Source organism: Chlamydotis macqueenii, chromosome 20 (genome assembly GCF_036417535.1).
Source record: "Chlamydotis macqueenii isolate bChlMac1 chromosome 20, bChlMac1.mat, whole genome shotgun sequence".
NCBI classification, from domain to species: domain Eukaryota; kingdom Metazoa; phylum Chordata; class Aves; order Otidiformes; family Otididae; genus Chlamydotis; species Chlamydotis macqueenii.
The window spans coordinates 1,096,469-1,122,839 of NC_141575.1; the positions used below are offsets into that span (position 1 = coordinate 1,096,469).

Genomic DNA, 26,371 nt, shown 5'->3' on the forward strand with positions numbered 1-26,371 from the left:
AGACAGGCGGCTCCGGCACTGCCGCAGTGCTGGCTCTGGGAGCGCGGGGTGCCGTGCTGTGCGGGAAAGAACTGCAGAAGGAGGCAGAAATGTAGAAACAAGGGGAACGCTAGTATTGAATGCTGACCAGCCTACCTAAACCTTCATTTTTCCATCAGCATTCAAAATTCCCTCCATCCCACCCTTTTTATACTTGGTTGGGGTTTTTTTGATCCTGCAAGAACATAGGTTCTTGCAGTGAAGTTCAAGCTTTTCATGGAAATCTATGAAATCGTAGCCAAGTATTTCATATTACTTTTACAGATACATTCAACAGCAGTGAAAGAATTGGAATTTAAACATTCAAGCTTCTTCCAATTTTAAGTCGTAGCAGTGTATTTTAATCTTTCTACTGAAAAGAATTCTGTCCATACCAGATTTTGTATTAGCCTACTCGTACTTTGTTTTATACATTCTAATGAAATATATTTTCTTGACAGGGTCATGTTGGTACAACGGCAACCAAAAAAATTGATGTCTACCTCCCACTGCACACAAGCCAAGACAAACTCCAGCCCATGACAGTTGTGACGATAGCAAATGCCAAGGTGCATGACCTGATCGGACTAATATGCTGGCAGTATACAAGTGAGGGACGAGAACCAAAACTGAAGTAATGTTCTTTCTTTACTACCTCTTGATCTCTGATTTTCTCCTCTGCAGCCTTTTTGCATAATGAAATGGATTCCAGGTCAATGTTTTTATAGATAAATCTTGGAGAAACCACCTACACATTTGTCAGTGTTCCCTTTTGAGCAGCACATGTGCATCTGTGTCCTTTTCTCTTTCAGCTAAACTACCGGGTACTCTATAATGATAAGCGTATGAAACCATGGATCTGTAAATGAATCATAATTTCAAAATGCTCTATATAAAAATAATATTAATCTTATCTCTTTTGGTGTCACAGAGACATTTTTTTAATTTTATGTTCCATTTATTTTGAGTAGTGTTCTTAATGGCTAAGATCAGAAGGATCAAAACCATCAGAACTCATCTGTAACTGCCTCTCTTGTTTGTTCCGAGAGACGGTACTCAGATTCTGACTGGGCTCTGTCTGCACGGTGCCAGTTCCTCCTGCAGGTTCCTAGAGAGAGGAATTGCTGTGCTGGGTGACAGTGCGTCTTGGAGGTACAGTTAGTGTTCTCCTGAAACCAGAGAGCAGAGATCAGCAGTAGCGAGTTTGCCTGAAAACAAGTCAGAATTCTGTCATTGAACTTCAGCATTGTCGCTTACTTGCGTTCTGCTGTCATCTTGCTGACATAATGACTTTAGTTCATTATACATGAGTTAAAGTATTTCTGGTTTTCTAAGAACTGAGTATCCTAGAGATAGCACTAAAATACACGTATGCAAATCAGGATCCTGAAAACAAAACAAATACCAGTTTTCTTTGAAATTGTGAATAAAATTCTATTCTTTAATTAAAAAATCTCTGTCATGCAATTTTGTATAATTTCTACAAGACTTTGACGTCAGTCATGTTGGATCTTTGCTGTAAAGAGCAGCATCTGTGTTGTCCTCAGAAATCTTAGCTTCAGTTATCGGTGGATTTTTCAGTATCTTTGATAACCATTACTTACATCTTCATTGTGGAAGAGTTCTGCCCCAAGATTTCTGTGACAAAACAATGGATTGGATTTGCTGTGCTGGGGAACGAGTGTTGTTCAGTTACTTTATCATGGTAGGGGACATGAGGTATATGTACCAGGTGCTTCAGAGCCACTCATCTGAGCAACTTTGGTTTAAAAACAGTTCTGTAAAATACTTCTGTTTTTACCGGGTCATAGAACATAAAATAAGAACTTAGAATTACGGAGTTACTAGTCACAGATTCTAGCAGGTGACTCTTCTGGTGCGAAGAAGGTTGACAGTTTGGTTTGGTTTTTTTCTGTAGGAGCCAATTTTCACTTTTTTGTTGTTCGTGGAATATTTGATGAATGGTTTTTTGGTACTGAATTTTAGAGCTTGCTCTCTGAGTTTCTCAGAAGTCTTGAGGACTCAGTAGTCTTCTCTCCTGTTGCAGCACAGTTGTCGGAGGGAACGGGGGGTGCTGAGGGGGCGTTTGAGCTGCCCTGCTTCGCTTGGTTTCTGTTCAGCAGATATAAGGCAACCCAGAAAGCAGCCTGGCTTGAAAAGAGTTTCATGGATGCTGTTGCCTTGGATATAGGATTTCCCTTAGCTCTTCTCAACAAACATATGAGATGTTTCAAAGGTTAAACACTTTGGTTTGATTTGTCATTTTTTTTTACACTGGAGAATAAATACAAAATTATTTGCAGATGGTGCCATTTCATTTGCTGTCATTAATTTCTGTTAGTTATAAGTTCAAACGAGTGTCCTTTGTGTACGATTAGCTTTATTTTTAATGAATGAGCCACCGCTAATGTCAGTCTTTGGGCAGGTGCATATTTTTCAGTGGCACAGCACACCTCAGATGGAACAGTGCCCGTGAGCAGAGGTGTTCCGTGAGACATTGTTGGCCACGGCGAGAGTCCGCAGTGGGTGGAAATGAGTTTCACTGTCTGCCTTGAAGGATAAGATGTTATGATGTGTCAGAGAGCGATCATGACGAAAGAGGCTGTCTAATGTAATCAAATCTCAAGGCAGAAATAATAAAATAAATAATGGAGGCATGAGTTCCCAAGAACAGTCTAACAGCAGCAGCTGAGAATCTGGGTACCACTGCTCAGAGGAAGGGGCAGAGCCTCAAGATTACAAGCCGTTTGTTTTCTCGTCTAGTTCTTAATTATTTCTCATGTCTCCATCATCTTTTTTTAGCATTGCTGACTCCCTGTCCTGTAGCAAGGATTGATTTAACAGTAAACTAATTCTCATCATTTCCAGATAAGGAAAGAGCTTGCGTAGGTTGCACATTCTACGTTTGCTGTTTGTTCCTGATTTAGTCAGTTTAGAGGATATAAAGAAAAACTCAGGATCATTGTGGCACAGCACTAAATTACATATAGAGAATGCTTCAAATCTGATCTACAGTGTGTGCAGATTGACAAATATACCTACACGATTTGAGAATAATGAGGAGGTTGTAGACTTTGTAATTAAGAGAAGCAACCCCTCTGTCTTTAGGAAAAGAATATATTACTGCCTAGTTCTTTTTCCTAAGAGGTGGATGTGAGAGTCTGAAGTGAGCGAGTCCTAGCTGACAGCTTTGAGAACATTCTGTATTCAGTTAGGCTGCCTTTTTTATTATCGTTGTATTATATTTGTCTCTATTCTGTGTCTTGATATGAGGAACCGCTGTCAGTGTTAGCAGCCCTGGCCTCCTACATCTGAACTTTGGTCATGACCCCCTGGCCCACTCTCTTGTCAACCCCTGACACGTGCTGTAATGATTCTGCCTGCAAAAAAAACCAAACAAAATCCCTTTCTAGGAATAAATTAATAGTGAGATGCAAAATGCAAATGAACTTCCTCTCTTTAGAAGCTAGGAATGCTATTACGTCTGTTAGCGGTTGTACTGAGCTTTTACGTTCTGTCCATAGCGAGCTCAGGCTCTCAGGCCTTTGCACCCGGTCATTGAACCTGAAGCTCAGGGCTTTGGTCTCATCCTGGTGGAGGTTCAAAATGCAGAGCGGTTTCACCCATTGGACTTGGGTTTTGACGGATTGTGGCTTGATGTGTTAGTGTCCGGGAGCCCACTCTACGTTTGAGGACATTTGTAACCCTTTAATTTACAGGATTACACGCATATTGTCCATTTTCGGTATGATTGGTGGAAGACAAGTTGTTTTCACCACCACCATTTTTTGGTACTCGGATTGCTTTGAGACTGCCCTGAGTGTGTTCTGTTGCCTGGGTGTCAGTATGTTCCTCTGACTTTAATGAAATGTGTTCAAATACATCAAGTGTCAACTGAAAAATATTAGCTTTATTTATACAGAGCTTTAAGCGAGCACCAGGCTGCACACAGAATTCTGTCCGAGGAGGAGGCTGGACAATCAGCGGTGTAAGGCACAAACCGCAGCTGTGGGAAGGTGGGCGTCGGGTGACCCTTCGGACTGGAAAGTCTCCAGTCTCCTTGCGTGGGGTGGCTTTTGGGTTAGGCTGAGCTGGACAGAATGTACATGCAGAGCTTGGTGCCTGTATTCGCAGAAATCTAAATAGAATAAGAGAAGGACCCCGAAATCAAGCCAGGCATTTCTCATTACGTGAGCAGGATCAGCTGTATCTGTTACCCACAGCCTTTTTGCTTAGCTTGTTCCTGGGAAGCCTGGCGCCAAGGCAAACGGCACAGCCTCCAGGCCGGGTGGGCTCTGCTGCCCGTCAGCGCCTGCTGCTGCGAGGGTTCTCTTCCCAGCGCTGCCTTTCGCCGCTTGCCCTGGGAGTTACTTAAGCGCTCTTGAAGAGGTTAACGCTGAATTTCACAGCAGTGTTCCAGTTCTTCCTAGCAGTCCAGAGACTCGTGAAAGTTTCTTTAATAGTATTGCAGAATTTCAATTCATAGTGACAAACGTTGCTGGATTACCTTTCGGTTAGCAGATTTACAGCTTACATTCATAGTAATGCATCATTATTGCCTGTTTTATATAATAGATCTTAATTGTGACGAGGTGCGTATAGATCACCTGGTCTAAGCACTCTCAATAAAGCACAGTTGCAACCAAAGGTTTGTGAATTAATTGAGAAAATTGCAAATCAGGTAGTCAGCGAAATAATTCATTGTCACATCCAATCAATAATCTTTGTAAATCAACTCATTTAATTCAAAAAATGATCTATATAGATCAAGCAACCAATTAAACAATTAGCATACACTTTGCAATTAATTAATTTAAGCATCAATCATGCAATTAAAACTCCAAATTTAAACTGCAGAGTTTAGAAACGCTGCCACGTGAACATCCAAGCTATACTTCATGGCTATGGAAAACGTCTAAATGCTGGTTCGTTTACAATAGGAAAGAATACTTATTTTCATTTCAATAATTTAAATATTAGCATTTTAATATTAAGAAAGTGTGATTAATACTCTGTTTGGTGTAAATAGATCGTTATTTCCCTGTGGGCTTTTGTGGAAAAAAAAGAGGCTTACATTTTTCTTTCCTATTTTCTTCACACTGTGTCTGTTTAAAACTTTGTGTTATTTAGTTCTCCTTGTTAGTCTATACTAATTTGTGACTGGTTTTAGTGACTGGACTTCTTATTCGCTTAGAAAAGGTAGCTTTTCTACTGGTCATTGCTCCTGTGTTGAACAGATTTTTACCTGTCCTGTAGTTCATGACCATGCTCAGCTCCCTGAGAGCCTTCTCACCTTTTCCAGAGTACTGCAGTCAGCTTTTCCACAGTTGCTCGATCCATGAAAAAATAGAGAGGCACTGCTTGTTTGTCTTTAATTCTAAAATGTAGCGGTCATATAAATAAATACACTTTCACAAACAGAGAAATACTGCTTCCAGTGTTATGAAGTCATGACGCTTTCATGGACTGGTGTGTTTTAATCGCTGTCAGTCGTTTGCCTGCGGTTCGGTTAACAATGAAGACTCACTGCTTTACGTTGGGGCTTTGGAGTTTTTTCAGTCCCCACACGGTAATGGTAGCAGGGTCTGGTGGGACTTTGTTGGGACATATTTATATATGTGCTGTCAGTGGCTTTGGAGTGTGTTACTCCTGTAATCAGCGTACCTGCTGGTTTCTTTTCTACAGCTTTTAGCAGCTGGTATTGATCGGCTGAAGGGAATGGGTTGTCCGGCTTCCCTCCTGAACAAACTTGTGTTGTCTTTGTTTCAGCGACAACGTCAATGCCTACTGTCTCCATATTGCCGAGGATGACGGCGAGGTGGACACAGATTTCCCACCCTTGGATTCCAATGAGCCCATTCACAAGTTTGGCTTCAGCACGCTGGCGCTGGTTGAAAAGTACTCGTCTCCCGGCCTGGCAGCAAAACAGTCGCTCTTTGTCCGCATGTGAGTATGGATGTGGTTCTCAGTCACTGGGAAACATCTGTGTGTCTGTGCCACCCCCGCGTCTTTTTCCTTCTCTACTTTTCATCTGAGTGTAGTGAAACTGTGGGGGCAGAGGTATTCATGGTTCTCTGCAGACGATGCCCTGCTCCGGGATCTGTCACGGGCAGGTAGAAAGGAAATGCTGCTGGCAGCGACTGGGGTGAGCCCCTCTAAAACTATGGAGAAACAAATAAGCCCTTCTGCCTATGATTAGTGTGGAGAGCATGGAACTGGTGCATTGCTGGTAGTAAATACTTGGAATTTACACAAGGTCTGAGCTCATAATCTTCATTTTGCTGCAGCCATGCTGCTTATTTATGAAAAATATATTCTGAATAATAAATGAAATAATGTATATAATAGCTTCAGAGAGTTAAAATTATGAAATCATTCATGTTGGATATCCAGAGCCCATTTCAACAGGTGTTAAGGACTAATTTTGCTAGTGGCTTTTAAATTATTTTGGGAAAATACATTGAATTTTAGTAGAAAAAAAGAAGTGTACTCATGGTGTTTGGATATTCCACGTATGAGAGACTTCAAAATCTTCTTCCAAAGCCTGATAGACAAAGTAGTAAATTTGCATTTTAAGACTGGTTAGTGGGCTGAAACACAAGTAAATTTAAATACGAATAGTTGCAGAGTGCATTAATAACAATGCGATGATTGAGGAGAGAAATGAGCAGCAAATGAACATCCAGTTAGAATAGAACAGGATATGCCGCTCTAAAGCCCAGAAGAATTTTGAAGAGAAAGACCAACCGCATCCACCACTGAAACTGGAAGCTGTCTGGTTTGTAGCTGAAGAAGCGTTTGCTGTATCATTGTCAGAGAGCTGGGGTTTGAGTGTTACACGCTGTGCTTGATCACTTTTATTCTTCTTTGCTTGAGTGAAAAAATCTTTTGCACCATCAGAAGGCCACATTACTGTAAGAAAATACTAGTAGCATAAGCCACTTCTTACGAGAGAAAAATATTTAATGTTTGGATCTCTTGCAATGAAAATGCTAATAGAGTTTTCCTGGCAATCAGACATTTTTTAATTTATAAAGAATTGCTAGCATTTCATAACCATACAACTGCTTCTGGTTTTGAATAATCAGCCAGTAAAAAAAAATTCTGAGCTGTCTAATGATATTTTTATGTTCTTTATTGTGGACTGTGTTTCTTAGAGATGCGCTAAAGCATCCTACTCGAAAAAATTCTCAGGAATCCCACGTGTATTTCCCAAAGGCCCGTTCACTTCATTCCGCTGTATTAGGTCACTGGAAAATAAAATATTCTGTCAACAGTATTTATGAATAAATTATTCAAGGTAAACATACTGAGCTGTGCTGAACTGGGTGCAGCGGTGTGGAGGCTGAGACGAGGAGGCAATGAAGCAGCCTTGCCAGGCGTGTTGCAGGGTCCAGGTTTGATTTGTGTGGGCTACAGTCACGCAGTTGAGCCAGGCAACTGACTTTTCCGCCTGTGGAACTGCAGAATGCTGAGTTCCTTCCGCCTGACTGAGGAACGCTGCATGTTTTAGCTGAAAGAGGGAATCTGTCTTTCACCTGCACGTGTTTCTCTAGAATTTGCCTTGAATTAGTATTGCCATGAATTTTATTTTTTAAAATTTTATGTATCTATGATTGTTTTACCTTCAAGATAATCCTGCATTATGAGTATTCCCAGACAAATTCTAACAGATATATAGAAAATTTTATTTTCTAATTCTATTCATTCTAATTCCATGCAATGAAAAAGGATCAGGAGTGTTTATTGCAGGCAGAGCAGTTCAGAAGCCTGTTTCATTAGAAAATCCTTAATTGTTGATGGTTTCTCATCTGGAAAAGTCTCCTTTCTTTCTCAACTGCCTCCTACTCAAATCCCCGCTGCCTGTACTCAGTACCTGACCAGGGATCAGTAGTTAAATGCAATGAACACCCGAGGTCTCAGGTTGTGGACGCTGGCTTGGAGGAGGTGGCACCGGTGTTCCCGTGTGGAGCCCAGAGACGCCGGCAGGATCCCGGCCTGGCCAGCAGTTCTCTGACTGGCGCTTATGGCGGGATTAAGGTCCAGCTGCAAATCCTACAGAAGAAATGTGAAATCTTCTGCTTTAACATAATTTGTGCTCGTGTGAGGACCTTCCTTCTAACTTGGGAGCTCCTGCTAATTAGAAGTAGGACAGCTGCATCACAAGAAGTAGTGCATTTCTGGGAGGCTTTTTTCCTGTGTCCGCATGTTGATTTGAAATTGCTTGTACTTCCTGTGTAAATTATTCATAAATAGTTAGATTTAAATTGGGAGTTTCAATGTGTCCCCTAGAATAGGGAATGACTTGATCATCATTTATGAAAAGATTGTCACTACTGTGAGTTTAAATGTGCGTGCTGCCTTATTTTTGTGGGGATTTGTTGTAAATCCTAGATCTTCTTCCTTCCCTGCCATCCTACCAATGCATGTAATTCTGCTTTTATGTTTTGCATCTTTTTTTCCTCCTCAGGCTGAAGTATTTCAGCTGCTGCTGTGGCAGACTTGTGACTTGTAATGTTTATTAATACTGAATCACTGTTGAAAAAAGTTGGTGCTTCTGAGAAGCTTCGTGATGAAGCGTGGTGTTTTGTTTCAGGTCTCACCTGTCCAGCGTATTGGCTGTATTTTCAGATATTGTGCAGTTACTGAGCTGGCAGTTACAGAGCCTCGCCGGGGACCCCGATTCAGCAGGACATGTTTGAGCAGAAACAGTTTGCAGGACTTCATACGCTCACACTCCTGCCAAGGCAAAACTCCTAGCCACTTGAGTTGGTTATAAATACCCAGTGGCGGTGGTTGGGAGCAGCCCACAGTGCATTTTATATTCTGAGCTGAATGTGAATGTCTTTGTGGCTATACAGAGTAGTAAATAATTGAGTTTGATTAGGGAGAGGGACCTCATTATCCCCCCACCTGTGCCCAGCTGGTAGGGGAGGGTCGAAATGAAGCCATTAGCTGTCTCTCTTACTGGCATCTCGACGAGCTCAAATACATCTGTGTCTTATTTTCTTTTCTGGCACAATCAGTCGAGCAAGCTAAGCAGGCATGACCGAATTTGGCAAGTTCCAAGGACTCTGGCAAAGTTACACAAGGAGAAGACGGAGGGCAGTCATTCTGGCTTCCAACTGCCCATTAGTCTAGAGAGTTATGTTTTTGGAAAATGTCTGTTGTGGAAAGGAGCGCTTTGTCCAATGTCAAACACAGCATTCGCAAGCAGCCCTCTTTGGTGTTGGGTATGGTTTGTCAGGAGGCGTCGAACAAAGCGACAAAGTTCATGTCAATGCAGACTTCTGAGATGATGAGGTAGTACCTGAAAGACTCTGAATGAAGGTAGCTTAAAATAAATTAAATACTATCATTAGGGCTTTTTCCCTTGGAAATTTTGTTATCACGACTTGACGTACTCGATCTAACAGTGCTTCTAGGAGTTGTAGCTCAGCTGCCAGTTGGCACGTAGATGAAATTTGGCATACAGTTTCTCTGCTCTGTAGCACTTTTTTCTGTTTTGATATTATGTTTAAATGGCTTTGACTCTGATATATGTATTTTTCAATGCAGCACCTCTGCTGTACCTGATAGATTAAGGTTTGAAACACTTTTAAAATATCAGGCTTTAATCATACATTGACAAATTCAGTTCAAAGCTTTGAAATGTGTTTTTTACTTAGATTACAGAGGCACTCCCCAAAAGACCTGCTACCATGTGGGTAGTCTACAAAGTACATTTTAGAATATTCATAAGTGCAAATTTAAGAAAGTTAAAGTAGGTGCTGAAGCTAAGAAGGCAGGCTCCCAGGACAGTGACAGGGGTAGGAGCCCCCGAAAGGAGTGAGAGCAGGAAGCTGACTTGTTAGGTGTTTGATGAGAGCTCATAGTAGTGTCAGAACGTCGCCAGTTAAACCCGAGGGTGCAGAGTTGTCAAGGCTAACCTGAGATGCAGAAAGGCAAGGTCAGTTAGGCTCAGAATAAAGACTGTGGCTGGCATAGTTACTCTGGTTCATATCACTGTGCACTTTACCTGAAAAATTACCCAGCTTCAGTTAAGCACATTGCGTCAACTGGGATTTTCAGGCTTAACTTTGAGTTTGTGCTGATCAAGTGGAAATGGTTATTCGTCACTCGCAGACACTTTCAGCCAGGCCAGCCATTTTTTTGCATCAAGCTCCAAGGGCTATAAATTCTGCTTCAGTGTTAAGAAAAAGAAAATGGTCCAGATTGGAAAGGCAGCTTTTGGAAAAGTTTATTTCTTATTCAGAACAGAAGCCTTTTGTCCTGTAAGTGTTGGCTTTTTATCCCGTCACACAAGCGGAGCCCACGGGGAGGACAGGGCTCGTTTCCATGCTGCCACTGAGCACCTTCCCCTCCCGGCAGCTCCCTGGCGTCAGCCCGCCGAAGCTCTTGCCTCTTCTGTTGTTTTCTTTTTCCTCTTCTGAACCTTGCCACCCTGGCTCCAGCGCCGAGGCTGTAAAAGAAGATGGAAAGCCAAGTTACCGCAGAATGATCACTATCATTAACATTCACGGGTGGTTCACTTATCATTCCTGACTGCACAGACATGGCAGCCGTTATGAAACGTCCACAGGTGTAGCGCGATGATACATATTACATTGTGCCACAATGGATTTATGTATTCTGTAACAAAAGAAAAGTGTAATGAAAAAATACAGAAGGTAATCCTTTATTCCTCCACTGCACAATTTATCAGTAATGCCTGTGGATGATAAGTGCCAGGGATTTCCTTTGCTTGATTTAACCTTGTCACCCACGTGTGTTTTTGCAAAATGACAGAAAATACAAGCTAAGGAATTTCTTTGGCTTCCAATTTGTAAGCAGCAGTTTTAATTGATTGAATAGTGTCTGCTTGTCTGTCCCGCTCTCTAGTGTAGTACTTAAAGTAAAGGTATCGCCCGTTAGCAGGGTAAGCTAAACCGTGTAATTTATAATCATCATTAAGGGCGTGCTGGAATTAGGCTGAGTGAGGACGGGTCGCGCACGTTATCAATGCGGAGCGTAACGGGGAAGCTGGCAGGCTGGGGTGGGGCGGGTGTTTCTTCCAGAAGAGCCTTGCTGTGCGGCTGTCCCGGGAAGGCGAGTCGCGGTAGATTGATGATGTTTCAGGCGATCCAGGGCAGAGGGTGGGTCCAAGGCTCCCTGCCTGTTCAATAGCGCTCCAGCGTGCCAGGGACGGCGCGGGGCTGCTCCTCCGTGGCGCGGGAAATGCGCTCCGACGCGCTGGCCTGACCCCAGGATGACGGCAGAATCTCTTTGGTCTGGGCTGAAATCCACCCTTGGCTCGGATCCGTGGGTTTGCTGAATGCTGAAATGCCGTGACTGAGGTTCTGTGGTGTATTGTTAGAGAAAGCAGCACTGCCCGCTTAGTGAGCCGGAGCAAAGGGAGGGAGAACCGTGCTCTGAACGGGGCCGGGCGTTTCAGACCCGCTGGCTCTGCTCCAGAGCAAACATCCAAAAGTTTACAAATGCAGGGTGCGCTTTACATTTCACTGCTCTTGCCAAAGTCTCGCTTACTGGAGAGCACACTAAATATAGTAAAACAGAGAGGTTTTTCTTATTTTGCTTTGATCAGTAAAATAAACTTTTAAAGATTGTTCTGGGATGAGATCCAGGCTCTGAGGCAAAGAATGGCCGGGGCTCAGGCATGAGTTAGTAATAGAGTGTCAGGAAAATCGGTCTGACAGTTCTCAGGCCAGCTGCTCATAGAAAGAATCGACCAAGTCAGGATGGCCTGGAATACGAGCGGGATCAGCAGCTGAAGTGTCAGGAATCGAGAGACAACCTTCCCTTGTCGGGAGGGTCCCGATAGGTGTTGGTGCGAGCGGCCCCGGCCTGGGTCAGCCCCGGGCGGTTGCTGGCGGTTGCTCCGCGCCCGGCGGGAAGCGGGGCTGATCCGTGGTGTGGGCTGCAGGCCCCGCTTTGTGGGAAAACATGTTTGAAAAACATTTTGTACTAAAGGAAAAAGAAATAAAATTGTGAGTCCAGTCATTTTGGCCATAGAGGGTTTTAGAAGACTCTTAACCTTACTAGGGTGTTTTTTCTGCAGTATTTTAATTTATTTTCCTATATTTCAGTTGCAGTTCCCTGGAAACCTTCCTTCTGTATTGCAGAGCATTATATGAATTACAATGAATTTCCACTGAGGGTGGTGGAGCACTGGCCCAGGATGCCCAGAGAGGTGGTGGATGCCCCATCCCTGGAAACATTCCAGGCCAGGTTGGCCGGGGCTCTGAGCAACCTGATCTGGTTTGGGATGTCCCTGCTCCTGGCAGGGGGGTTGGACTGGGTGGGCTTTAAAGGTCCCTTCCCACCCAGACCATTCTGTGATTCTGTTCTGTGATTCTAATTATCTGAAGGCACCAGATGTCTTTTGATGTGTTCTGATGGTTGAGTCCAGTGTGCAATGCTTTTATTGTCGCACTTCATTGACAAACGTTGTGTCATTTAAAGAAAATTGCAGAGAGAGTTTCCTTTTTGTAGTTACAGTATAATTATATAAGAAGATTTTCACTTTTAAAAACCCACTGAATTTAGCCCAACAGGTCAGTTGGGAGCAGAGCTGTGATGACTCTGGGAAGTGAGGTGAGCGACCGGGAGGCTGCCAGACAAAGGCGAGGTGTTGTGTGGTGCTCGTGCACGTTGCCGGGCTCCGTAGCTTACGGGAAGATTTGCTGATCGGTGAAGAGTTTAGGAAGGTCTCTGCTCACTGTGTGGTGTTAGCCAAAACCCCTGAGCCCTCGGGCTCTGCGGGGGATGGCAGTCTGAGCACAGACATGGGTGGCACTCCCTCATGTGGAGCAGCGGGCGCAGTTCCGCTCATTCTGAACTGAACACATGGCAGAAACTGACAGGGAAAAGTAGATGCATTAAAAGGTTGGGAATATTTGGTTTGAAGACGAGTAAGATAGAGTTATAAATAATAAATGGTCTAGAGAACATAAATTTGGGGCTTTGGGGCAGTTTCATTTTGCCAGGAACAAAGGGAATTGGGAATGAAATTCAGACGAGACTGACTCGGCCGATGGGAGGGAAACGCTGTTTGTACCAGGGACTGGTGGGACGCTCTGCTGTGAGGCGAGGAGCCCGGGGGCTCTGAGAGCAGACCCCTCTGAGATCTTTTGTGCAGCGTGGCAGGCATTTTTACTTTTTGTGAAGCATAAATGACCACCCGTTGTGGATTTCGTGACTGTCTCTTCAGCCTGTTCCAGCCGTGCTTGGCAACTGAACCGGGGTGAATGAGGTGGCCCTGTGCTGGGCGCAGGTGAAAGGGGACAGCGGGTGCTTGCTGTTCTGCTGGGGCAAGAGGAGCGGCGGTGAGCGGCGGGACGGCGAGCTGGTGGCCAGCGCGTGCCCAGGCCGGGCGGCCACTGGCCGCGTGTCCACGCCGCAGCCGGTGCCCAGGAGGAAGCCGTGTGCGGTCAGGGCTGGGCGGTGCCGCGTGTTCATCCGGGCTGCGGCCCCGCGTGGGCCAGGGCTGCCACACCTGAGGGGATCTGCGCCGAAAGTTGTGTTCCCCCATCTGTGTCTTAAAGCAACGTGTGATGTGGTCTTGTTTGTCGTGCTGTAATCGCACTGCTTGCATTGCTTTTTGACTGCCGGTTGCTTTTAAAAATATTCCAGCTGTGATACCAGGGAGCAGAGCTCCACGCGAGTTACAATTCCTGGTTGCCAGACACAAAGCTCCTCCTCCTGTCCCGAGAGCTGGGCAGAACCGTTTTTCTCCAGGCGGTGCAAATCTGTCCCCGCGGGAGCCCCCGCGCGCAGATGCCGGCGCTGACTGTCTGCAGTGACATCTACTGACACGAGTGGAGGCTGACTGCAGGGCCGAGGGGCACCACTTACCGATAGATTAATCCAGTATCTCCTCTGGTCTATTGTCATTTTCTCTGCTTCCCCAGCGCTGCCACTGTCAGTATGTGGCTGGCGGTGCCTTCCATACGCGTCGCGCGTTGCCCCGAGCGCGGACTCTCCTGCGGGCAGCGGCCAGGACCAGACCAGTACCCTGCTGTCCTAAACCTTTCCCTGAGACGCTGTGCCCTGATGTTCACCACAGTGTGTCCAAAGAAAGCGTGTTACTTACGTTTGAAATAATGGTGTACATTAGCAGTGCTGAAAAGCTGCCCTGATTTCTGAGTGTCGTCCTTGTGCTTCTCCTTAATGACGTGGTACGTCCGTATGGAAATGACATTGCAAACTGTTTCTCTGGTACGCACGGCGAAACGCCTAGCAGAGACTTCATAATGAGTAGCTGAGGAGCTCCGCAGGTACATTTGCTCATTTTTCTTTTTTAATGATGAACACAAATTGATCAAAAATAAAGATAAATTAGGAAAATCCTTACCCACCTTGAATCTCAATCCATTTTCTCCATTTTTGTCTCTGCCGTTCTAAGGGAGTTTGCTCAGTTTCTCCTTTTACGTACTTTTGTAGCACAACCTTGTTAATTGTTGTGCCTAACAAATGCTTTGCTTGCAACTAATGAAAATTGCAGTGAGCTGCCTGATGATGATTATTTTGTAAAAATGCGTGTGCATCTGTCTTGCAGAAATGCTGCTCATGGATTCTCACTTATTCAGGTGGACAGTATGAAGGTCACCATGAAGGATATCTTACAAAAGGCCTTAAAGAGAAGGAAGGGATCACAGAGAGGCTCAGGTGGGTTGTTTATTGTATTTTCTAGAGGGTAGGCTGTTTTTCCGTGAGCATATTTTATATCTCTTTTTAACTGTTGTGAAAGATGCTCCGGTTTTTCAGGGGGTATTGTGATTTTCAGCACCACTCAGAAGCGGTTACGTGCACGGCTTTGTGTTCTGGCACTGGCAGCACGCAGACAGTGGAGGAGCTGCGTAATGTTTGCTGCAGAGCGGTGTATCCGTTACTGCAAATATTTATTTATGATAACAAAGCCATTTGCATTCAAGTCCAGCCAGTGGTAATTTGAGATGATGGGTGGAAGTACAGTAAGACCAGTCCTTGGTAGAATTTGTATACTTTTAATTTATGTAAGAAAACTGTCTTGGTGTGATTTTAAATAATTTAAAGGTTTCATCGTTACTTGTAGAGAAAAAGAAAGATTTACTTTGTGCGATGTTGTCAGAATAGTACTGTTACAGTTAAGACTTACCAGCATTTTAAAAAAATACAGTACTTGCATTTCTACTTCAGAGCAATGCTTTCCCAGGGTGTAAGTGCGCATTCACATATATGTGAGTGTATATATTTCAAAAGCATAAGGCTGAGAGATCTTTCCAGCAACAAGAAATAATTACTGTGAAAAACTGCCCCGAGCCTTGTCACGCAACAAAGGAACTTTAATATAAACCCATCTATACAGCAGGTGAAGATAAGGATCTTGTCTTTGTAAATGAATGAAGCCTCCTTACGTACCCTTAGTTTTAACTATGGGAGAAGAAAATAAACCCTGTTCTCTTTAGAAAAAGTAGTTCAGTGCAGTTTTTAAACGAGTGTATAATCTGTCATGGATTTAATTAGCTATCTTCAGATGAGAGCTGAAGTTTTAATAAAAGTTAGAAGAGATAACACAGTGAAGGACACGGATGAGCTGTCTCAAGGCCATATTCCAAGGGAACGATAAGAGCTGTAAAAAATGGCAGAGGAGAGCAATTGAATGAAGCAATGAAAATCTGATTCTCGTAAAAAAAAAAAAAAAAAAAAAAAAAAGGGGGGGGCGGGGGGGGAGACCGAGCGCGCTGCTGGTAGGGGTGGTTGTAGATGAGACCCGCCAGCCTCTGCAGCAATTTGGCCGCTGGCCAGGCGTCATTGTTCACCCTCGGCGTGCGGCGCAGTCCAGATGTGCCAACTGCACGTTGCGGCTTTTGCCAGCTGACTGCGCCGTTTGATAACCGGCTCTCTGGATGCCCATCACTGGCCGCAGAGATAGAATTAAATGATGATGATCTTCCCACAAGTTGGGAGAGGAAACAATGCATATAAATCTTGATTTCATCTCAGCGTGAGAAGTCTTTATCCATCATCACTCATAATGAACAAGTCGTTAGCTGCGATGAATGGTGTTCTGTTTTTTTCAAACACCTCTTTTGTTCACTTTTTGGGTGACTTTTATTTATTTCCTGGGGTCAGATTTCTCTTCCCTGAAGGGAGGTGGCTGAAGGATTCACTTAGCTCAGCCTTTAAACTGCTTTCCTCCTTCGTGTAACAGATGTTTTACTCTGCCCCCTTGAGATTTGTTTTTGCTTTTATTTTGTTACTTTTGCTCAGTAGTTTAGAAATGGAATGGACCTGTCATTTATTCCTTCAGCTAACACGGTCATTTCTGCTGTCTTGACCCTCCTGCTCAGAAACCTTTGTGGCAGCCGAGTATACAAGCGTGTATGTGTTTGGGGGTTTTTAATTATGTAAGAAATAACTTAAATTTACTTTTTATGAATTATCCACGTGACATCTCACCTCTCTGAGATATGACCGTCATCCCTGCTGCGGGTATAAGCACAGTAGAAGTCGTAACTGAAAACCTTTTGGTTCCTTATAGGCGTGTTTACTTTTGAACACGTAATTGGATTTCTTGAAATAGTCGGTGTCGCTTGCAGATTTCAGTTCAAGCTTGTGTGTAGATACGTCGAGAATGGGGACCTGTGGTTGTGAGCGTCATGAACTGGAGTCACTGCGAGAAGAGTGATCAGTCTAGGGAAAGGTTTCTGCTTGAATTCCCATGTTACTGAATTTCATAAATTAAATATTTTTTTTGTTTTATTTTTTAAATGTTAGTGAGCACTCATAATACATTATTGAAATTGTCATGTCATACTGTCACGTGGGTGAAGGGGCTTCTCAGATGAGGTATTTATGTATTAAATTGGTAAATCACAGATTAAACTTTTTGATTAAAATGATCTTCCCTTATGCAAAACTTCCCTTATTGCCAATTACTTCCCTTATCCAAAGCTGTGATCCGTCAGTCAGCAGACGCTGGGGGCAGGGGGGTTTGGCGGGCCTCTGCCGTGCCCTGCCCCCTGGACCCCAAACAAGCCTTTCCCGGTCCCCTCGCACCCTTGGCGGGGCGGTGGGAACGCTGCCTGCGCTAGCGGACGGGGAGCACTCAGGATGCCACCGCAGTGGCCATGGGTAGAGTGGAGCCGGAGCAGAAAAAGATTTTGTCATCATTCTTCATCTGCCGGCAGATTCTTCATATTTGGAGTGGATGTGCCTCCTCCTTCCCTGGGAGGTGCACAGATAAATGGATTCAAGACCAGACTGTTAGCGCAGCACGGTCTTGTGCCGTGGCAGTGCCGGTCATTATGAAGCAGGGGATTAGGATGGCAAAGTTCTGAATAAAAGATAAGGCGTAATTTAGGAAAAGCATTTCTTCTCATTCAGCAGTGCTTCTTTTTAAGTGAGTGGTTCTGATTTTTAAGAAGTACTAACCAAAAATAGACTTTACGTGTTTATTTAAAGCTTTTGTAATAGTTTACTAAAAGTGAAATGCCTGTGAACTTTTCTGCACATTTTCGGTGTGCCTCCAGACCAGTCTTCACAGGACAAATGAATTTATTCTGTTTACAGCTTATGCTGTTTTCAAGTACATGTATAAGAAATTGCTTTCTGACCTATTTTCACCGCTGACTTACATGACATTTTTCAAATTGGTCCTGTGTTTGTAGGAAAATGCAAACCTTGGTTGCTGTTTGCAGTGAGGAAGAAATTGAAGAACGTCTGTTGTATAGTCAGGAAGGGGATGCTCCAGCATGACCAGGGCTAAAATACTAATATCGTTTTCTCTAATTATTCTATTCTGCCAGTAATCTGCATCTTACAAGTAGGTTTTTCAACAAGCAGTTGAGTCGCAAGTTCCTGAAAATCCATCCGACTCGGTCTCCTCCATGAGTCGATGACCTTCTGAGCGTCTCTGGTTCTGACTGTACGTTCACAGTGCCATTGCCGTCCTTGTAGCTGCCAACCATTGCCTGCCTCCTGGCGCGCGAGGCTGACGATGGCACAGAAAGTTTATTTGGACGAAGGGCCGTGCAGAGCCCAGGCTTCTGCACGTTCTGTAACAGCACGTGCACTGACATTCACATAGCTGTAGTGTGACCTACGCCTGTAAAAAAATATCAATGCTTATTTCAAAATCTCTTTTGTTGAAAAGACTGAAGCTGAATAAAGACTTTTGACTGCAATTTGGCTTCAAGCCAAAGACTATTTATTGCAGGAAGAGATAGGTCAGTAGAAGGAGATAGGAGTCGGGTACAACCTTTGTTTCATAGCGGCACGAAAGAAACGGAAGCAATATTCTGGTTGCACCTAGATCCATTTAGATATGATGTTAGATGGAATTATTGCAAGCTATTCAAACTATTTCACATTCCTTGCAGTTTTCCTTTCGTGGTGTCACAAGACTCTTGCCTTAGAGGTATGAACTCTGGCCATTTTTAAGTAATAGTTTTTGAGTCAATCAGCAGGAAATGCAGGTGGTGGAATAACCTGTGCGTGTTACAGCTGCGAGACCCACGGCCCGTGAGTCGTTTCGTAGAGGACGTGGTTGTGCTGAGGCGGTGCATCGGGAGCCCGGTGACCTGTCCCACACCAGGCAGCAGCGGGGGGTTAATGGGAATACTGCATCATCTCTTGCCACGCGCCCCAGTAACCAACTGGAAGAAGTACACGGGAATGGCTGCAGGTTAGGGAACAGCCTGTAACAGCCAGCCAGAGAAATCTGCGGAGGAAATTGTTGAGGCAGATGTTTAGTTAGTTGGAGTCGGGCTGGATAAATCAGGATAGGAACTGCCTGTGCAGATGTGCTGGTGTGCCTTCCTTTTCTCTGAGCTGGTGTTGTTGTCTTTAAAAACTGTCTGTTCTGTCTGCTTAGGAAAGAAGCAGCACAGCCAGTCGTACGTCGTCCCTGCCATTGTAATGGATTCCCCTGTGTACACTCGTAAAACAGAAAATGTAATTGATGTTTTCTTACGGTAATGAAAAATAACTGAGTAGAATACTTTATCATCAATTTGTTTAACCTATTGCATGCTCAGCAGCATGTGTTGCACATGCATATTTTAGGTGAGAGCTGGAAATAAAACAGTCTTGGCTGTGGAATGAGCTCCCAGAGGAGCCTGGTCTGATCCGGCAGTGGACCGCCTTGAGGGGCCCTTGGTGACGTCTCATGTGAGAGAGTTTTCTCAAAATAGCCAGAGTGGGAAAGCAAGAGACTCAGGATGGGGTGATACCCTAACCAGGTGGGCCGCAGTAGTGAGGAGAGAAAAGCCGAGAGCTCCCTTCATTGCTGCGGGGCCCGTGCTGTGTGTGTCACGCTGGCCTGGCAGTGCCGGGAGGGTGGCCCTGTGGAGAACCCTGATATCCACAGTTTAAGGGCAGCTTTGTGTGAACTTGCCATGTCTAGATCTCTTCGAGAATGGTTTGGAACATTGTGAGCCCTCCAGCAGCTGATGGTTTAAATCTAAAATTGGTCTGCAGCGTGACAGATCCACAGAAAGGGAATCACATGCTGGAAATCATGAGCATCAGAACTTCTCGTTCTTCCTGAGTTTGTCAGGGAAAATGTCAGATGTGGTGCTGTCTGGATTTTGGACAGATATAATAGAGTCTTGAAAAGCCTTTTTAGAAGGTGAGATTTGGGTGGTTTAGTACTTGGTATAATTCTGCTCCCTAGAAATCAGTGAGTGTCTAACATTAACTTCTAAAAAGGGCAGGTTTTAGGCGTGCTTTTAAAATCCCACCTCGTGTTGTGCAGAGAAAGTCTTGTAGGTCGTACAAATCATGTTGCGTGACTATAAAATACCATTATCCATGTAACTTGGTTTGCTTTACTGCTAAACGATTTTCCTGCACAATCGATCTGGTGTGTATTTTACCAATACGTAATGCGTTGCCCCATTAGCCTAGAAATTCAGGTTATGGTGGATGGCGTTTTAGATGCTGCATTTTAGGAGGGCTCTCAGGTGAATCGCAGAAAGCACAATTTTTCCAAGATGAAATGCAGAGACCCTTATGTTCAGATACACGGCACAGCTCAGACTGGGTCTGACAGCATCCCGCAACGTGCCGTAGGCAAGCAGGTCTTATCAGGCTTTTTATATCTGCACTAAAGCCTGCATTCAGCGTTTTCTATAAAATACGTTTGCATGGCTTACGATTTTAAGAACATAAGAAAGATGATGACTTCATTCTTGATACTTTGTGTATCTTGGTGCCATGGTGATTCTCAAATTAAATACGTGCAGGAGCTGTACGTACACTTGGAAGTTATCTCCCTCGCCTTTGAGCTGTCTCACTCCTTTTGCTCTTCAGCAGATCCTATCTCTGGGATGCCAGGCGCCTTTTCCTCCAGAGCCTGACTGAATGGACTATAAATACGAATGTAAAGTAAATAAGAATGCAGGAGAGTGTGTGCGGAGGCTGTGTTTTCAAACAAATTAAGCATTGATGTCAGTATATAAAAGCCGAATGTTCTTAGAAGGAAATGAGAGACAAAGCCAAACAATGTAAAATGCTGAAATATTGGAATCATCCTGCCTGGTTCTGGTCCGTGTCAGCCTCTCTTCATTGGAAATTTCTTGTGAACAGAGAAGCCTTGTCTGATTAATCTTGTCTGATTTTAAGTAGAAATTCTTTGCAAGGTGAACATGCTACTGATTATTATTTAATGGCTGCTTCAAACTGCAAACATCCTTGAACCAGAAATACTCCATCCTTTTAAGAACAAAATGCTATACAAGTTTAATTGTTATAAACAATGCCTTCTGCCAACATTTCACAGACATGACCTGTATTTTCCGTAGGTTACAGTGAGAGTTATTAGCTTAGGATTCTGCTCAGTTTGGAGGGAGACTGATACTTTTTCTATAAATGAAAACAGCTGCTTTACAATAACATTCAAGTCCCTAACAGCTGTCAACTAGTGCTTTTTGCATTCTTTAAAATGTGCAAAGTGACCGAAAATAGTCTAAAATAATCTTACAGCTCTGGATAAGTGTATTATCTCACTGCCACAGGAAGCTGAGTAATAAGGAAAGGGAAAAATTCGAGAAGCGGGGATAGGACAGAGAAATCAAAGCCTCCGTATCATACTTGAGTCTGTACAACAGAAGCAAAGGAATTACAGCTACAGTTAAAATAATTGCTCCATCACCAGGTAACTCAGAGCTGGAGGAAGCAGCACGATCTATTACAAAATCATATTTTGTGGTGGTTTATTATTCCTGTATTTCGGATTTGCTCACGCAGAGCTGCTAAGTTATCCTTCAGAACTTTGGGAACAGAAGCTCAGAATAGAGAGTGCTGCTGCAAACATGAGGCTCATCTTCCATTCAGAACACAACGAGGGAAAAGAAATCTGCGTTTCGTTTGAAAATTCCCTTTCTAACGTATCAGTCTCAGCACCGCTTTTAATATCAAATTGCATGTCTCAAACATGCTTCTGAAGCCGTTTATAAACACATTTTATTCAAAACTTGCACAGCAGATAAGCAAACACTGCAATGCAAAGATACTATTTGCGTGAAAAGCCACTTACTGTCGAGCACCACGCCGGCCCAAGGGAAATCGCGTGGATGCCGTAGCGCTGAAGGTTCTCGTTTAAACCTGTCCCGCGGTTTTCCTGTTCCTGCAGTATCTCAGCGGTTATGTTTGTAAATACTTGGTCGTGATGCTGCGGTGCTGTATTCTATTTGCCATGTTCCTGCCTCCCGCAGATGCTGGGGAGAGCTGGCGTTCCCGAAGTGCCGGGAAAGGACGAGGTGGCTCCGTGTCCCTGTGGCCAGAAAGAGGGGGGAGAGCGGGTCTGGGCAGCAGCACCGGGGACGCAGTGGTGGCTGCGGGCAGGAGAGGCTGGCCATGAAGAGCCAGGACAGGAGCCATTTGTGAAACAAATTTGCTGCTCTGTGGAGCAGGTCGTCTTCCGATCTGAAGGCAAATACATTTCTGTGGGGCCCTCAGCGCACCTGGTATCTACAGCGAGGGCGCGGGGCCTCTGCGGCTTGTGCAGCGTGGGTCTCCTGGAACTACGCCTTAGGCTTTTACACGGAATCTGCTTCTGTGACATATCCGGACATATCCCTGATTTCTAAATTACTGAAAATTCGATCTTTAAAGAAATGTAACACTGACTTTTAAGAATATCCCCAGTTACCCCCAAAGCAGAGGATAAGTCTTGTAATTCCAAAGTAGATTAAACTCCTTGGACTCTGGTGTTGCTTGTCTTGAGATGACGGTTGGCATTAATGAAAAATTTTCTTGTTATTCTCCACTAGTAAATGGTTTTCTTTCCTCAGAGGATGGAGACCCTGATGCCCAGCTGCAGGTTTTTCCCAAGGGACCTTGCTGGGAGCCTGTGCTGTCAGTGGGAGCCAGGCCGCTGTGAGCCCATCTCTGGCCACCCCGCCAGACCCTGCCCGGCTCAGGACAAGGGGTCCCTGTCCCCCCAGGGCACCCTGAGCTGCATGCGCAGGGGAGGTGGCTCTGCTTTCCTAGGGGATGGTTGTGCGTGGCAGGAGAAGACAAAGTATGGGGAAAAGTGCTAATTCTGAGCGTCTTCTGGATGGTGTTTGCTCGCCCAGCTCGCAGTAGGGGTTATTGGGCTGTTGGAAAGCGCAGGAGAGGAAGAACTAGCAGGCTGTAGGTGTTAAGGCCAGGAGAGAACCCTTAAACTCTTTCCTGATGCAGGCAGCGTGCTGCACGGCCGGCCGGCACCGCGGTGTAGGCGTTGGGGCTGGGGCAGCTGGGAACGGAGAATCCCGCTCCTCGGCTGCGCTCGCTGCTGGAAGAGCTGCGGGTCTCGCCTGGGCTTTGTTCCCTCGTCCCCGCCTTGTCGGCAGGGGAATGGGACAAAAAGAAACGGCTGGAAAGGGGGTGTTTATTGCCTGTATGTTCGTTTGTTTATTTATATTTAAAAGGAGAATTGGGAAGATAAAAGAAACCGTATAAAACTACAGCTCTGTGATTAAAGCATTTTTAAGAGATGAACCACAATTAGAGTAAACTGTTGTTAAAGTTTGATACTGGCATTGAACGATGGTAACCGAGCAGTTTAAATTTAAGAGTAAATATGTTAGAGTAGGCGACGCATATGTTTGCTCTGACTCTTGAAGAGATGGAAGCCCAGGCATCTGTGACAGTGAAAAGCCAATTAATTTATATTTCCTTGTGTTTACATGCATGCTTTTCTGCTTAATGCTAGTTCTGAGTTTCTTTGGCTTTCAGTGCTTTGTTTTGGATAATTATAGCATCCCTGCAGAGTCTTCTGCCCCCAGTTGCGAACGGCTTTACCTGGAGATACTTCAGAAATCCTGGGTTTCCCTGCATTAAGCTATTTGTATTAGCAGGATTTAACTTAAAAGAAAATCAGCATTTGTAGATCTTAGTCAAGGCTTTCTCCTGCTGGCTTGCCCCGTCTCACTGGAGAGGCAGTGCAGTAAAAAGGTGCAAGCCTACAGGTGTGGCCCCCAGTTGTGGCAGCTTTCTCCCCGCTCTGGGGTCCCGTGCCGGAGCGGTAAGGAGCCGCCTGGCTGCCCCTCGGAGGGGCTCGGGGCTGCCGGGCTGCGGCGTTCCTCGCCCTCCTGCTCAGCGCCCGCTGCCCCGCGTGCCCAGGGCTGTGTTTGGGGCCGGTGCTCACTTGCTCTCTGCTGTGGTGTCTTGGCGAAAGACGAAGGATTGCTTGCTTCTTATTTTTGCAGCAGATTTTCCCCGGCAGGATTGGCGTGGTGGGGGTAAGCCCCTCTGTGCTGGAGAGAGTGTGATAGAGGCTGCTTGAAATTATTTCCTCCTGCCTGCAAACTCCATCTCTGTTTTGCAGCGGTAATAATTTATTTCAGCAAGCCCTTTCTCACCAGCCTGCTGATGCTGAGCAGACACTGACGTGACGGGGGGACGGGGGTGCTGGTGAACGTGGAACAGCTTGTTGGGAAAGAAGTTTGTGAACAGTTTGTCAGAGTTTAGCTCGTTAGTCCTGTGCGTTTGGGCTGATGGGATTCTGGACATCAGCCTGAATGGTTGGGGAAAATTTGTCATGCTTGGCCTCTGAAATGAAAGTGAAATATTGAACTGAGTCTATTTTAGAGCCATTGGTATTGAAATCATGCATTTATTGGTTCTTCTGGGTTGGTAATAAAGCTGTAATTTATGTGACATTTTAAAATCTGCAGTTCAGTGTTTGGATGACAGAGACTTTGTTTATTTACCCACTCTGATGAAAGAAGATACTGCTGATACACCAGGTACGTTTGTGGGACCATCTCCTTCCTGCCAGGTTTTGTGAACCCTGCAACGCGCCCGGCCGGCAGCTGTGTTGCCCCGCGCTGCCGTACTGCTCCTTGCGCGTCTGTAACGGGGAAAGCACCTTTCTGGCTTCACAGTCCAGGTCGGTGAGGCAGAGACCTCGTGTTGATCTGCACACAAAGAACCTCTGAGCTGGAGCTGCGGCCACCTCGGGGCCGTCTTTTAGGGAGCAGGCTGGAGGGGACGTGGGGGTGAGACGTGTGGTGCCTGGCCAGTAACCCCGGCGGCTGCTGGACCCGGCGTTGGCTTTTGAGTTGTGATGTGAAACCAGAAATCTGTGTTGTGTTTCTGCTGTGGGTACACTACATTGTAGATCAAACGCGGTGATTTTTTTCCCCTCTCAGTTTTACTTAGAGCTATACGTTGCTAATGCAAAGAGAATGAAAGTCTCTTGAAGCAATTAAAGAAAGCGCTCCTGTTCGTCTTCTGCGCAGTCCGGTTTGCTGCTCGTTAGGCTGCAGGTTTCTGTTCTACAGAAAAGCCATACATAAATGAAGTGTTTGTTTGTTCTTTTTAAGGGGCTTTTGACTAAATTCTTTAATTTCACTGGCTGTCAAGGTAGTGTTAAGTAAAATGGGTTTGAACCGCTGTAGTTTTTGTGTACTGGACTAGATGTCAGAAACCTTTGCCATCACTGGAAATTCTGTCACTCTGGATTTACTATCTGTTTCCCACAGCTGAATTCTTAAGCAGTGTGATTTAACACCTTGGCTCTCCATCAGCCCGTCCTGGCATTTATTTGAATGCATTACACCACTGGTTTCTATAAACTATTTTACAATTGTTTCATATAAATGACTGTTTATTTCTACAAAAACCATCTGTATTTCTGCAGAGAGCAGCAGATAACTGTATGTAAAATTCAGTAATGTCACAACAGTGCAAGTTAAGAAAAAACAGATTGGACTAAAAAAAAAAGTCTCATGCTTGTGCGTAATGTTAAAAGTTTGTTTTCGCCATTTAAATATCTTTATTTATTAACCAGTATTTGCATTTGTAATGATAAAATCTTTATTCCACTTCAGAGGTGTCGAGGGGCTTTGGAGGTTTTTAGCAGATAAACAGATTTAAGATGTCCTCGTAGCAGTAGGATTTGAGATGTAAACATTCTGGCTTTACAGCTATTTCCTCTCAAACTGTTTACATATTTTCTGTTGTTTTATTGTCATTGCTAAGCACACAATGGAATCCTCGCCCCTTCTGTCACGTTCTAAGAAAAATCCTGCAGCAGGAGGCCTGGGCCCTCTCTCTGTTCCCCGTTCTGGGCTCTCCGCAGCGTATCGATCCCTTCGGTCCCCTTTGGTTTCTAATCCTTGCCCAGTACTCATCTCCTGCCCAGGGTCAGTGTCCGGCGTTGCTGGGCAAGCTGGTCGTCACCCGTGCCTCTCCGGAGGCAGGCTGCGCCCCGGGGAGGACCCCGCGGAGGGGGATGCGATGCCTCGCTGCGCCTGCTCCCGGGGAGCCTCCGCACTGAGCTATTTTAATTCTTCCATATGCTGCCCATGTGCTGGCGGAGGGAAAGCTGGAATCCAGGAGTCTTACACTTAGCGCGACTGATAGTTTCTGACAGACTATTTGAAATGATAGAAATACATAAACCTCCTCTTTTTTATGACCTTGTAATAGCTGCAACATATTTCCAGCAAATATTTTCTATAGCAATAATAAAAAAGTGATAACAAAAAAATAAATATAAATATAGTTTAAACTCAAAAGAAATCACACTTTCAAACCTAGGGTTGGAGCAGTGAAGCAATAAATCATGTATCCTTGTGAAAGGAGAAACTTGAAATAGGAAAGTACCACAGACATCAACATTAAATGTTTATCAACTATTTTCTTTTGACTGCCTTCCTGTCTGTTTTCTGTACGAGGACAGAGCTGGAAACATAGCTCATGTTCACTTTGCGTATTTGCTGCCTGCCTGGTATCGGCTGCCTTGGCTGTTAGGCGATGGCTGCCTGACTCTCTTTACATTTCTGATTTTTTCTGTGCTATTTTGAAATTACAGCCGTACAGGCAGCAGCACTTGCGGTCCCACGTGCCTGGCGGTACCATGGCGGGTACCTTTCGG

The 26,371-nt window shown here is 44.7% G+C and overlaps 1 protein-coding gene across 10 annotated transcripts in view; it reads left to right on the forward strand.

Annotated features, from left to right (window-relative positions):
* MAPKAP1 (MAPK associated protein 1) overlaps positions 1 to 26,371 on the forward strand; it is a 105,146-nt gene that overhangs the window by 44,873 nt on the left and 33,902 nt on the right. For all 10 annotated transcript variants that reach the window (XM_086763448.1, XM_086763450.1, XM_086763449.1 and 7 more), the window contains 3 exons: positions 480 to 652; positions 5,788 to 5,964; positions 14,576 to 14,685. In XM_086763448.1, coding sequence (XP_086619574.1) covers positions 480 to 652; positions 5,788 to 5,964; positions 14,576 to 14,685 — 460 coding nt within the window. The remainder of the gene's footprint in view (positions 1 to 479; positions 653 to 5,787; positions 5,965 to 14,575; positions 14,686 to 26,371) is intronic.